This window comes from Chiloscyllium plagiosum, chromosome 33, assembly GCF_004010195.1.
Source record: "Chiloscyllium plagiosum isolate BGI_BamShark_2017 chromosome 33, ASM401019v2, whole genome shotgun sequence".
NCBI lineage: Eukaryota > Metazoa > Chordata > Chondrichthyes > Orectolobiformes > Hemiscylliidae > Chiloscyllium > Chiloscyllium plagiosum.
Genome location: NC_057742.1, coordinates 40379242 through 40392204, shown reverse-complemented (window position 1 = coordinate 40392204; position 12963 = coordinate 40379242). Strand labels below are relative to the sequence as shown.

Below are 12963 nucleotides of genomic sequence, written 5' to 3'. Positions count from 1 at the left end.
CATTTATCTGAATTAAACTCCATCTGCCACTTCTCAGCCCATTGGCCCATCTGGTCCAGATCCTGTTGTAATCTGAGGTAACCTTCTTCGCTGTTCACTACACCTCTAATTTTGGTGTCATCTGCAAACTTACTAACTGTACCTCTTATGCTCGCATCCAAATCATTTATGTAAATGACAAAAAGTAGAGGGCACAGCACCGATCCTTGTGGCACTCCACTGGTCACAGGCCTCCAGTCTGAAATACAACTCTCCAACACCACCCTCTGTCTTCTACCTTTGAGTCAGTTCTGTATCCAAATGGCTAGTTCTCCCTGTATTCTGTGAGATCTAACCTTGCTAATCAGTCTCCCATGGGGAACCTTGTTGAACTCCTTAGTGAAGTCCATATAGATCACATCTACTGCTCTGCCCTCATCAATCTTCTTTGTTACTTCATCAAAACATTCAATCAAGTTTGTGAGGCATGATTTCCCACGCATAAAGCCATGTTGACTATCCCGAATCAGTCCTTGCCTTTCCAAATACATGTACATCCTGTCCCTCAGGATTCCCTCCAACAACTTGCCCACCACCGAGGTGAGGCTCACTGGTCTATCGTTCCCTGGCTTGTCTTTCCCACCCTTCTTAAACAGTGGCACCATGTTTGCCAACCTCCAGTCTTCCGGCACTTCCCTGCAGCACCTCACCTGACAATGGCATGGGCAGGCCCCCCCATAACCCTCTCCTTGCTGGACCCTAGGATCCCTGTCTGCCCTAAAACCCCAGGATAACTTTATGCACAGCCAAATGCCTCTTTAGGCTTCCATCCTACAGTTCTGATAAGCCCGCACCTGAACTCCCTGAAGGCAGGCCTGGAATTCCTGATGTTAATCAATGTTGCCTATCCCCAGGGCTCGAAGAGACTCAGTGCAGCTGACTGTCCCTCTGGGGAAGAACAGTCAACAGCCCCCGATCCTCTGGGGCTGTCCTTTCACAGGCACAGTGCCCAGAACTGCTCACTGAATCCCCACATTTCAAGCATAATCATCTTTACAACCCTACTGTAGCCTTACTGACTGCAAACTTTCAAAGATGCTCAGTCACCCTATCTTTGTTGAGACTCACGTAATCTCCTGACTTACTGCTTTTAAGCTATTGGTTTATAATCGAGGTTTCCCACTCTCCGATGTTTAAATAATGGAGGGGCATTGTCAATTTAAAGGAATAGTTCATAAATTAAGAGATCTTGGAAAGATACACAGGACCTGTGGCATACAGGGGAATGGAATATCCACAGAAACCAGTATAATATACTACTGGGGCTGCACCCAGTTAAAAAAAAATCTCTTCTGTGAAGTCATGAATGTACAAAAGTCGATTTCCTCACATTTCTCCCATTCTCCATCGCAATAGAGTTTGATCTCCATTTCATCCATTTGTGAAACTAACTTTCACGGTCATCGTGTGCAATCAGGGAAGCTAATGCATTAAACTCAGTGATTTGAAATTCTTTGGGTAACTTGTTACTGCATTTTGTGGCAAGGTGAAATCTTGAAATCATCAGGTTGAATCATTTGTGTGAGGCTTGCGGTGTAATAAATGCTGTGTTTCACTTTCCAACCTGATTGGGTATTCACTATCTGGTTCCTGGTAGTCACAGCAATGGCTGAGAGTTGTTATTGTGTTGGTGGAGTCAGTGGGACCAGGCTCAGTGTGTGGGAGCTATGTGCAAGGTTTCCTTAATGTAAGTTCCTGCTGCTTTCTGCCCCTTGCTCACAGCACCCATCTTCTGTCCAACCTTTTTAATGGCCCATTTAAAGTTGGAGAGAACTCATTTTGTTCTGTTTCATTTTTTTAGCTCAATTGCCTGTGTCAGGAGAAGAAGGAAACAAATCTCAGGCACCTGAGAACAAGACCAAGGTGAGAGTGACAGCAATAAACAAGCTATTCAGCATCCAGTCACTCCATTAATCCATTGGCGCCCAAATGTTTCATCTTGTTTTGCTATATTCTTTTTTTATCCATAATTTATTTGGTTTATGGATTCATATGTTATGTTGTCATTTTGAATTTTATTTTCATATAAAGAGCTGCACACCTACATCTGCCAAAATCTCAAAACCTAGGCCTCAGGCCTCTGCTACTCCTAAGAGGCCTACCACAGCTGCCCGTAGCAACAAATCTTCCAGTCTTATCTCCACCCCCAAAAGGCCTCAATCGACTACAAGCCAAGATGGTGCAGGAGTTAAGGAGCATAGAGCAATGAAGGTAAGGATTACATTATAGTTCGAGGAGTTCTCTCAACTGCAGATTCTGACAACCCAAATGCACATTGTCAGTGGCTGAGCCTAATTACTTCATGTTTATTTTTGTTCATTCATGGGATTTGGGCATAAGCCAGCATTTATTGCCGATCCCTGAAAATCTGTCAGGTTCATTTGTGCTTTTTTGCTCTGGTTCAGGTTAATGTGTTTGGCTTCCATTTTCCAAATCAGCTTTTTACTCAGTGAAGAACTCATGCTATTCAGGGTATTGCTTTAATGATTTCCTCGTTTTAGTCTTCTCAAACCCCATAAATCCCTCTTTAGCCCTCATCCCTCTCAAACCGCCAATCTACAGCAAACTCCCTCGCATAACCATAAATACTATACCTTTAGCCTCTGCCACATCAACCCCTTCCCACTGTTTCCCCTCAGCCCTCACCATCTCATGCTTGCTAGGAGTCAGGACCCTCATTGTCTGTCAAGCTCATGATATCAGACCTCTAGTAGGATGTCATGGGCCAGCTCTCAATCAGCCTAGCCCCCATGAACTTGCTACTTCAATGCAGCAACTGAGGTCCACGCTGTATCCTGGAGGATTCCCCACGTCAGCTATTTCTATCCAAACCATCATCCTTTGCCATCTAGTTCGGGGGTGGCACGGTGGCTCATTGGTTAGCACTGCTGCCTCATAGTGCCAGGGACCCGGGTTTGATTCCTGCCTGTGTGGAGTTCACATATTCTCACCGTGTCTGCGTGGGTTTCCTCCAGGTGCTTTGGTTTCCGCCCACAATCAAAAGATGTGCAGATTGGGTGAATTGGTCATGCTAAATTGCCCATAGTGTTAGGTGAATGAGTTTGGAGTGAATATAGGGTAAGGGAATGGGTCTGGGTGCATTACTCTTCGGAGGGTCGGTGTGGTCTTGTTAGGCAAAATAGTCTGTTTCCACACTATAGGGTATCTAATCCAATCAGTATGGTCTCCTGCTCACTCTATCTCAAGAGAGTCATCTATGAGCAGCAGCTTGGGTTGGTTGGTTTCATAAAAGCATGATGCCCTTAGAACATAGAATAGTACGGCACAGGAACAGGCCCTTCGGCCCACCATGTCTGTACCAACCATGATGCCATTCAAAATTAACCCCATTTGCCTGCACATAGCCTGTATCCCTCTACTCACTGTAAAAACTGCTATCATATCTGCTTCCACCACCTCCCCAGAATCCCCAGGCAGACACAGCTATCAGGAAACATGTGCTCTACCATCCCTACAGCAAGAATATTTGGCCACAGGAGTGTACAGAAATGAATCGATTCTGTCCAAGTAGCCAGATAATATCAGAATTAGTATTTGCCATCCAGTTTAACAGCCTAATAATTCACTGAAGGTAACAGAGACTAGGAAGACTCCAGGATCACAAGCACCATCTGGTCTCAGAATGCCAGGAAGTGTCGGTGCAAAGACACCTCCGAAGCCGACAGCCGCTGCGAAGGGAACACCTCACTCTCCTGATATCAAAAGGACAACAAGTAAGTGTGGGAAGCGGGTGGAGGAGAAATGGGAAGGCATAGTGGGATTGAGTGAATGAACTGGGAGTGGGTGCAGCTGATGTGTTTTCATACAGAAATATTGCAGATAGCACAGATCCAGCAATAATATCAGAAAGAGCTGGAGAAACTCCAAAAGTTCTGGCAGCACCTGAGGAGTAGTATGACGCAGGGATAGCAAGTCAAAACACATCGGACTGGCTAACACTGGATTCATAGCATAGTGAAATTAAAACATTTGATGACCCTCAAAATTACCTAATTATTCCGAATCAGTTATTTACAAATAACTAATCTTGGATATCAAGTTTATAACTTAAACCAAAATTAATAATTTATTACCAATAACGTAATTTTAACAGAACACAAATGAACTACAAAATAATCTAATTAATACCTGCAATCTTAGTCCAGTCTTGTTTGGTCATAAACTCCCAATCACATGCCAATAGTCAGACATAGTTAAGGGGTAATTTTATTTTTATAAATAAAAGAATTGTAAGTTGCCAATTTGACAGCCATTTCAATGATGAATACTAGGTTTCATGAAATCCAACAGGTTGTATTAAAGACACTTAGGATTGTATCTTGCATGAATTCCAAAGTGACCAGTCAATACAAACAGCTTCTGCAGACCTCGGGAGATTTCTCCTGATTTTCTCTAGACTGGGTTCTTTTCTCAGGACTTTCAATAAATCGATAATTGGGGAATAACTTGAGAGAGCAAAATGAAAAACCCAGTCCTGCAGTTTTCAAAGCAACACTCTGCCACCTTCCCAAAACCTCGGTAAAAGCCAGTGCACTCCTAATGGTTTCTCTTTCCCAATATCCTCTGTGATTGGCTGGTGAGCCCCAGTCCTCCCTCAATTGGCCAATTCAACATCCAACCAGCTACCAGTTCCTGAGCATAACATCCTGGTGCTGGTTCATCTGGAGTGTGCTTAGAGTCGGACGTAACCTGCATAGTCCTTCCAGGCCAGTTCCCAAGAGCAAACATCGTTTGTTCTCTTCTTATTTTTCAAATAAGCTGATGTTCAAAATTCAATTTTCAACTGCAACTCACAGTTCCAAACAAAAAATTAGAAAATAGAAACAAATAACAATGGTCTGAGCAGAAGAGAGAGACAGATCTAATCTTTCAATTCCAATGTGACTCTCCCTCAGAACTGAAGAGAAAGATGATGTATTTATACTGTCGAAAAAGCAAGAGGAGCAGGTAGCATGTAAGTGAAGGTCTGTGGGAGGCTAGAAGGTGAGGGACCTTAAAGATCAGAAGTTTCATCAAACAAAGGCAAAGGAAGTGGTCATGGTTGTAGAGGAGACTCAAAACATAGATTGCAATTTGGTGTTAATAGACAAATAAAGTTCAACTCTGACTGAAAGAAAGAGCATGAAAACAAAGTAAAGACACTGAAAGGAAAACAATACTAAAATGGAGGACAACGCTCATGGTCTGAAATTGTTGAATGCTGAAGGCTGTAACATACCCAAGCAGACAAAGTGAAAAGGTGCTGTTCCTTCAACTTGCGCTGAGCTTCACTGGAATACCGGAGCAGGCCTTGGATAGAAATGTGAGCTCAAGAACAAGATGGTGTACTGAAATTCCACATGACCAGAAGGTTGAGGTTAAGCTGGTGAACTGTGTGGAGGTTTTTCACAACGCAGTCACCCAACTTGCACTTGGTTTTCCTAATGTAAAGGACACCTCCTGAGCACCAAATACAATTGATTAGATTGAGAAGGTAAATCACTGCTTCGCTTGGAAGGAGTGTTTCGGGCCTTAGACATTGAGGGATGTGATTGGCCCACAGTGATTTAAAGGGCCGTAGGAGGGGATATGGTGTTTAGGATGAGAGAGGAATGGACCAAGGAGGGAACAGTCCCGTCAGAATACTCCTGGGGGAGAGGAGGTGTGTTTACTGGCAGGATTGACAGAAGTTGCAGAGATTGATCTTTAAATGTAAAGGTTTGTGGGGTGGCAAGTGAGAGCAAGGGCAACCTTATTGGGTTTCTAGAAGGGAGGTGAAAGGGTGAAGGCAGAAAGATGGGAAACGAGTCAGGCAAGGTTGGAAGTCCTTTAGGGCCTTTTATTGCCAAAATCACCATTTTGAAACTAGAATTCTGCCCCACTCAGTCTCCCTCCGGTTCTAGTCTGCCCCTCTCAGTCTCTCACCCTCAATCTCTCAGTATTTCAATCTCTTTTGCCCTGTCTCTCTCTCTCTCTCTCTCTCTCCCTCTCCCTCTATAGTATCCCCCTCTTTCCCTCAGTTTCTCCTGCGAACGCTCCTCCCTGAATTCTTCCCTGTCTTCCCTCCAACCCCTCCCTCTTCAGTTCCTTCCTTTCAGTCTCTCCCCCTCAGTCTCGCTCCTTTGGTCTCTCTCCCTCAGTCTCTCCCCCTCAATCTGTTCCCTGATCTAATTCTGTAGTTCCCTTTCTCTAACATTTTGATTTATTTTCCTGAACAGCAAAGGTGGAGCAGAAGAAATCGGGAAAAGGTGAGTGGGGCTCAAATGTGTGTTTAGTTGACTCCCTCATGCGTCTGGAGCAGCTACTTTCAACTTCAAACAGAACAAAAGAACAGTACAGCACAGGAACAGGTCCTTCAGCCCTCCAAGCCTGTGCTGATGATCATGCCCTAACTAACCTAAAAAGACAAACCAACTGCCCTCATTTAGTCTGTATTCCTCTGTTCCCTCCCAATTCATGTAACCATTCAGATGCCTCTTGAATATCGCCAACGTGCCTTCTTCAACCACCTCTTCTGGCACTGTGTTCCAGGCTCCTACCACGCTCTGCATGAAAAACTTCCCTCGCACATCTCCCTTTACCTGTCCTCCTCTCACCTTGAACCTGTCACCCCTTGTAATTGAAACTTCAACCCTGGGAAAAAGCCTCTGACTATCCACCCTATCTATGCCGCTCATAATTCTGTTGACTCTATCAGGTCTCCTCCTAGCCACCGTCTTTCCAGTGAAAACAATCCTAGTCTTTTTAACCTTTCCTCTCAGCCAATGCTCTCGACCAGGCAACATCCTGGTAAACCTTCTTTGCACTCTCTCCAAAGCTTCCTCACCCTTCTGGTAGTATGGCGACCAAAACTGCCCCCAATACTTCAAAAGCGGCCTAATGAGGGTTTTTCATAGAGTCATAGAGATGGACAGCATGGAAACAGACCCTTCGATCCAACTCGTCCTTGTTGATCAGATATCCTAACCTAATCTAGTCACATTTGCCAGCACTTGGCCCATATCCCACTAAACCCTTCCTATTCACATACCATCCAAATGCCTTTTAAATGTTGTAATTGTACCAGCCTCCACCACTTCCTCTGGCAGTTCATTTCCATACACACACCATCTTCTATGTGAAAAAGTTGCCCCTCTGTTCCTTTTTAAATCTTTCCCCTCTCACCCTAAACCTATAACCTCTGGTTGTAACATGGTTTGCCAACTCTTGTACTCCAGGCCCTGGCCAATAAAGACATGCTATTTGCCTTCTTAATCACCTTAGCCACCTGTGGACCTGCCCACCCAGATCAGTCTGTGTGGTAATGTTCCTAGGGGTTCTGCCATTTACAGTATAGTTCACACCTAAATTTGATTCCCCAAAATTCATCATCTCGCATTAGATTTTTTTTTAGATTACTTACAGTGTAGAAACAGGCCCTTTGGCCCAACAAGTCCACACCGACCCGCCGAAGCGCAACCCACCCAGACCCATTCCCCTACATCTACCCCTTACCTAACACTACGGGCAATTTAGCATGGCCAATTCACCTAACCTGCACATTTTTTGATTGTGGGAGGAAACCGGAGCACCCGGAGGAAACCCACGCAGACACGGGGAGAATGTGCAAACTCCACACAGATGGTCACCTGAGGCAGGAATTGAACCTGGGTCTCTGGCGCTTTGAGGCAGCAGTGCTAACCACTGTGCCTCCAACTGCTATTTCTGTACCCAAGTCACTAATCTATCCATATCCTGTTGTATCTTTTCAGAATCATTGGCACTATCAGCAACTCCACTAATCTGCATGTCATCTGCAAACTTACTAATCAGACCACCCACATTTTCCTCCAGATCATTTATATATACTACAGACAACAGAGGACCTAAGATTGATCCCTGGGGAACACCAGTCTCAATCCTGAAAAACATCCTTCCACTGCTACTCTGTCTTCTATGACCAAGCCAGTTTTGTATCCATCTCGCCAGCCCTCCTTGAATCCCATGTAATTTTAGTGTTTGTACCAATCTGCCATGTGAGACTTTATCAAACGCCTAATTAGAGTCCAGATAAGTAACATCCACAGCCCATCCCTCATCAATTATCTTTGTCACTCTTCAAAAGATTCAATCAGTTTGGTGAGACATGTCTTTCCCTGTACAAAACCATGCTGCCTGCCAGTAACTATTTTCTTCCTAATGTGCATATATTCAGTCCCTCAGTATCTTCTCCAAATGCATCCCCACCACAGATGTCAGGCTCACTAGCCTGTAATTTCCTGGGTTATCCTATCTAAACAAGGGAACAACATTGGCTAATCTCCAGTCCTCTCGAACCTGAGCTGTGATCTAAGAAGATGTGAAGATATCAGTGGGCAGCACGGTGGCACAGTAATTAGCACTGCTGCCTTACAGCGCCAGAAACCGTGGTTCAATTCCTGCCTCAGGCAACTGACTGGAGTTTGCACATTCTCCCCGTGTCTGCATGGGTTTCCTCCGGGTGCTCCGGTTTCCTCCCACAGTCCAAAAATGTGCAGGTTAGGTGAATTGGCCATGCTAAATTGCCCGTAGTGTTAGGCGAAGGGGTAAATGTGGGGGAGTGGATCTGGGTGGGTTGCGCTTTGGCGGGTCGGTGTGGACTTGTTGGGCTGAAGGGCCTGTTTCCACACTGTAAGTAATCTAATCTAATCTAACATCAGCTAATGTCCCAGCTATTTCTTCCCTTGCCTCTCAGTGATAGATCCCGTCTGGCCCTGGGAACTTGTCTACCTTAATGCACTTTAGGATACCCACACTTCCTCCTTCAATATATTGACATTCTCCATTGTATTCACACACTCCTCCCTGACCTGAACATCGGTCATGACCTTCTCTTTGGTGAATACCGATATCAAGTACACATTAAGGATTTCTCCCACTTCGTGCGGCTCCATGTGTAACGTCCATCCTTAGTCCTTGTGTAGGATGATCTTTTCCCTTGCTACCCTCTTTCTTCTAATATCTGCATAAAAAGCTTTGGGATTTTCCTTGACCCCTTTTACTAAAGGCCCCTTTTAGCTTTCTTAATTCTGCGTTTTAAGTTCCTTCCTAATTTCTCTATACTCCTCAAGGGCTTCTTCAGTTTGTAGCTGCCTAGAACAATCATATGCTTCCTATTTCCTTTTGACTAAGCTTACAATTTCCCTTCTCATCCATGGTTCCTGAATCCCTCCATTCCGATCCTTCATTTTTGCAAGGACATGCATGTCCTGCACTTTAATCAACTGGTCTTTAAAAATCTCCCGATGTTATCAGCACTTTCTTTAAGGCTCCAATACTAAGTAATATTTTAATTTATTCACTACATGCTCAAGCATAAGTGTCACGCTTTTGGAAGTGTTCATGACCTGAATATGTTCTCCTGTCAGTAAAGGTCAGTGTGTGGGACTGTACCCCAGTGAGAGTCAATGTGTGAGATGCTGTATCCCAGTGAGAGTCAGTTTGTGTGGGACTGTACATCAGTGAGAATCAATGTGTATGTGGGACTATACCCCAATGAGAGTCAGTGCATGTGGGACTGTACCACAGTCAGAATCAGTGTGTGTGGGACTGTACCCCAGTGAGAATCAGTGTGTCTGCGACAGTACCCCAGTAAGAGTCACTGTATATGGGACTGGACTGTACCCCAGTGAGAGTCAGTGTGTGTGTGGGACTGTATCCCAATGAGAGTCAATGTGTGTGTGTGGGACTGTACCCCAGTGAGAGTCAGTGTGTGTGGGACTGTACCCCAGTGAGAGCCAGTGTGTGTGGGACTGTACCTCAGTCAGAATTTGTGTGTGGGACTGTACCCCAGTGAGAGTCAGTGTGTGTGTGACTGTACCCCAGAGAGAGCCAGTGTGTGTGGGACTGTACCCCAATGAGTGTCAGTGTGTGTGGGACATTACCCCAGTGAGAGTCAGTGTGTGTGGGACTGTACCTCAGTCAGAATTTGTGTGTGGGACTGTACCCCAGTGAGAGTCAGTGTGTGTGTGGGACTGTACCCCAGTGAGAGTCAGTGTGTTTGGGACTGTACCTCAGTCAGAGTTCCTTTGTGGGACTGTACCCCAGTGAGAGTCAGTGTGTGTGTGGGACTGTACCCCAGTGAGAGTCAGTGTGTTTGGGACTGTACCTCAGTCAGAGTTCATATGTGGGACTGTACCCCAGTGAAAGTCAGTGTGAGGTGAACTGCAGATTTTACCTTAATATCTCCTGACAAGGTGGAGAACTCGCCTGCAAACAACGTGGTTTCTCCTTTTTGTCTGACGTATCTGTTTTTCCTTGTTCTCAGGTGATTCGGCAGCCAAAGCCGGTGGTAGTGGCAGTGGGTGCAGCAGTCCAGGTACCCCTGGGACTCCCAGCAGTCGCTCCCGTACACCTTCCCAGCCCTCTACCGGAGCGGCAAAAGAAGTGAAGAAAGTGGCGATTGTTCGTACGCCTCCTAAATCACCAGCAGCTTCCAAAGTACGGGCAGCCCCTGTTACTGTGCCCATGCCTGATCTGAAGAATGTTAAATCCAAAATTGGATCAACAGACAACATTAAGCACTCACCCGGTGGTGGCAAGGTAACTTTCTCATTCATTTCTCACCCCATTCTTTCCACTTTGGTCCCACCTCTAGCCAAATCCCCTGCAGCTGTTCCATGGACTGGCCAGAGAAACGCATCAAAACCCGTCAGCAATTCGAGACAGACAAACTCTGTGTTATTCTTTAGGCAATAATATTACAAGGCAGTGAAGTTCTGTTTAAATTATACAAAGCCAGTCTTACATCCATGGTTCCTGAATCCCTCCATTCCTATCCTTCATTTTTGCAAGGACATGCATGTCCTGCACTTTAATCAACTGGTCTTTAAAAATCCCCACATTATCTCCAGATGTTAGAGCACTGTACAAACCTCTGTTTTCCAGAATGATAATAAGAGTAAGGAAGATGATTGGATTGGATGTTTCCCCTTGTGAGGCTATCTAGGCGAAGGGGTAGCAGATTTAAAACAGAGATGAGGAGAGGTTCCTTTTCTCTATGGATCGTGGATTTGTGGAATTCACTGCCCCAGAGTGCAGTGGATGCTGGGACATTGAGTAACTTGAAGGAGCACATTGACAGATTTTTATTTAATAACAGGTTGAAGGATTATAGGCAGGTGTTGAGGCCCAGATGAGATCAGCCATGATCTTATTGAATGGTATAGTAGAGTACAGGGGTGATAATTGCCTACATCTGGTCCTAGTTCTTATGTTCTCACATCAAGGCATTTGAGAATACACAAGAAGGCTTTTCAAAATTATAACAAGGGGCTAAACACGTCAGGAAAGTATCAGCGGAATGGCGCTGTCTACTCAGAGAAAACTGAACGGAAATGCAATATCCTATGAAGCTGCTCCAACATTCATTAAGATTATGGCTGATCTGGCTGTGGGTGTGGTCTCAGCTCCTGTCTGAACCCCAGAATCCTCAAGCTCCTTTGTCTGTCAAACACCCATCAAACTCAGTCTTCAATAAATTGGAAGACTCAGTCTCCACTGTTCTCTGTGAAAAAGACTTCCACAATTCTGGCAGCCTTCTGGGAGAGAAAGAAAATCTTCTCATCTCCATCTTAAAAAGGGAGACCCTGTATTCTTAAATGATATCCCCTCATTCTAATTCATTCCCTGCTCCTTTGAAAAGGAACATGCTTCTGTTATACACCCTGCCAAATCTGCACAGGATCTTATATGTTTCAATAATATAACCTGTTCGAAACTCCAACCTGTTCAACCTTTCTTCATAACACAAATGAGTCAAGTGAACCATCTCCCAGATTGTAATTGGAGCATCCAATCTGCACATAGTATTCAAGTTGTGGTCTCACCAAGACTCTGTACAGCTGCAGCTTCACTTTTATGTCCCAATGCCATTGCAAAAGCACCATTCCATTTGTCTCCCTAATCACTTGCTGTAGCTGCAATATCACTCTTTGTGATTTATTGGGGGCCATTGAGTGGGAATGCCAGAGAGGGTTTAGAATGAGACACTCAGCTATGATGCAGTACGTTTAGTCTGTGTTTTGCTGGTTTTTACTGTTGGAAATGTCTAGTCAGGAAGGACAAAGCGATCTGCAGTGGTTAGCTAGGAGTCAGGTGTCAGGCTGTGGTTAGAGGAAGGACCAGTGAGCAACATGACAGAGTGAGACTCCCAGAGGGAAATCCAGGGAAAAAAACAATCTGACCTGTAAATGAACATACCAGTTGTACTGGTGTACCATGTTGAAACTTTTTTTTCCTCTTTATTCATTAACGGGATGAGGGTGTCGCTGGCTATTCAAACCTGGGTTCCAGGACGTTATATGGGTCTCTGGATTAACAGTCCAGCGATAATACCAGTAGGCTATCACTTCCCCCATGAGAAAAGTGGGACCAGAACGTCTCAATTGCCAGATATTTTGACTGTTCAAGGCAAACAGTGCATGCAGAACCCATCAAATAATTGCGCAAGTCTACTTCCAGACATAATATATGACAGTACAAGAAGTCTGCACCACAGATCAGACACAAAGCATGGATGAGTGCAGGGATGCCAACTCTCCAGGATACACTGGAGTCTCTCGGTAGACCATTTAGGACAGAGATGAGGAGAAACTTCTTCACCCAGAGAGTGGTGGCTGTGTGGAATGCTCTTCCCCAGAGGGCAGTGGAGGCCCAGTCTCTGGATTCACTTAAGAAGGAGTTGGATAGAGCTCTCAAGGATAGTGGAATCAAGGGTTATGGAGGTAAGGCAGGAACAGGATACTGATTAAGGATTCTGGATCAGTGGTGCTGGAAGAGCACAGCAATTCAGGCAGCATCCGAGGACAGGCAAAATCGACGTTTCGGGCAAAAGCCCTTCATCAGGAATAAAGGCAGAGAGCCTGAAGCGTGGAGAGATAAGCTAGAGGAGGGTGGGGGTGGGGA

At 45.1% G+C, this 12963-nt stretch overlaps 1 protein-coding gene across 1 annotated transcript in view; it reads left to right on the top strand.

The window, feature by feature from the left end:
• Positions 1-12963, top strand: part of maptb (microtubule-associated protein tau b) — an 83887-nt gene that overhangs the window by 48785 nt on the left and 22139 nt on the right. Inside the window, exons 7-11 of the mRNA XM_043674642.1 lie at positions 1841-1902; positions 2071-2250; positions 3632-3773; positions 6258-6287; positions 10325-10599. Coding sequence (XP_043530577.1) covers positions 1841-1902; positions 2071-2250; positions 3632-3773; positions 6258-6287; positions 10325-10599 — 689 coding nt within the window. The remainder of the gene's footprint in view (positions 1-1840; positions 1903-2070; positions 2251-3631; positions 3774-6257; positions 6288-10324; positions 10600-12963) is intronic.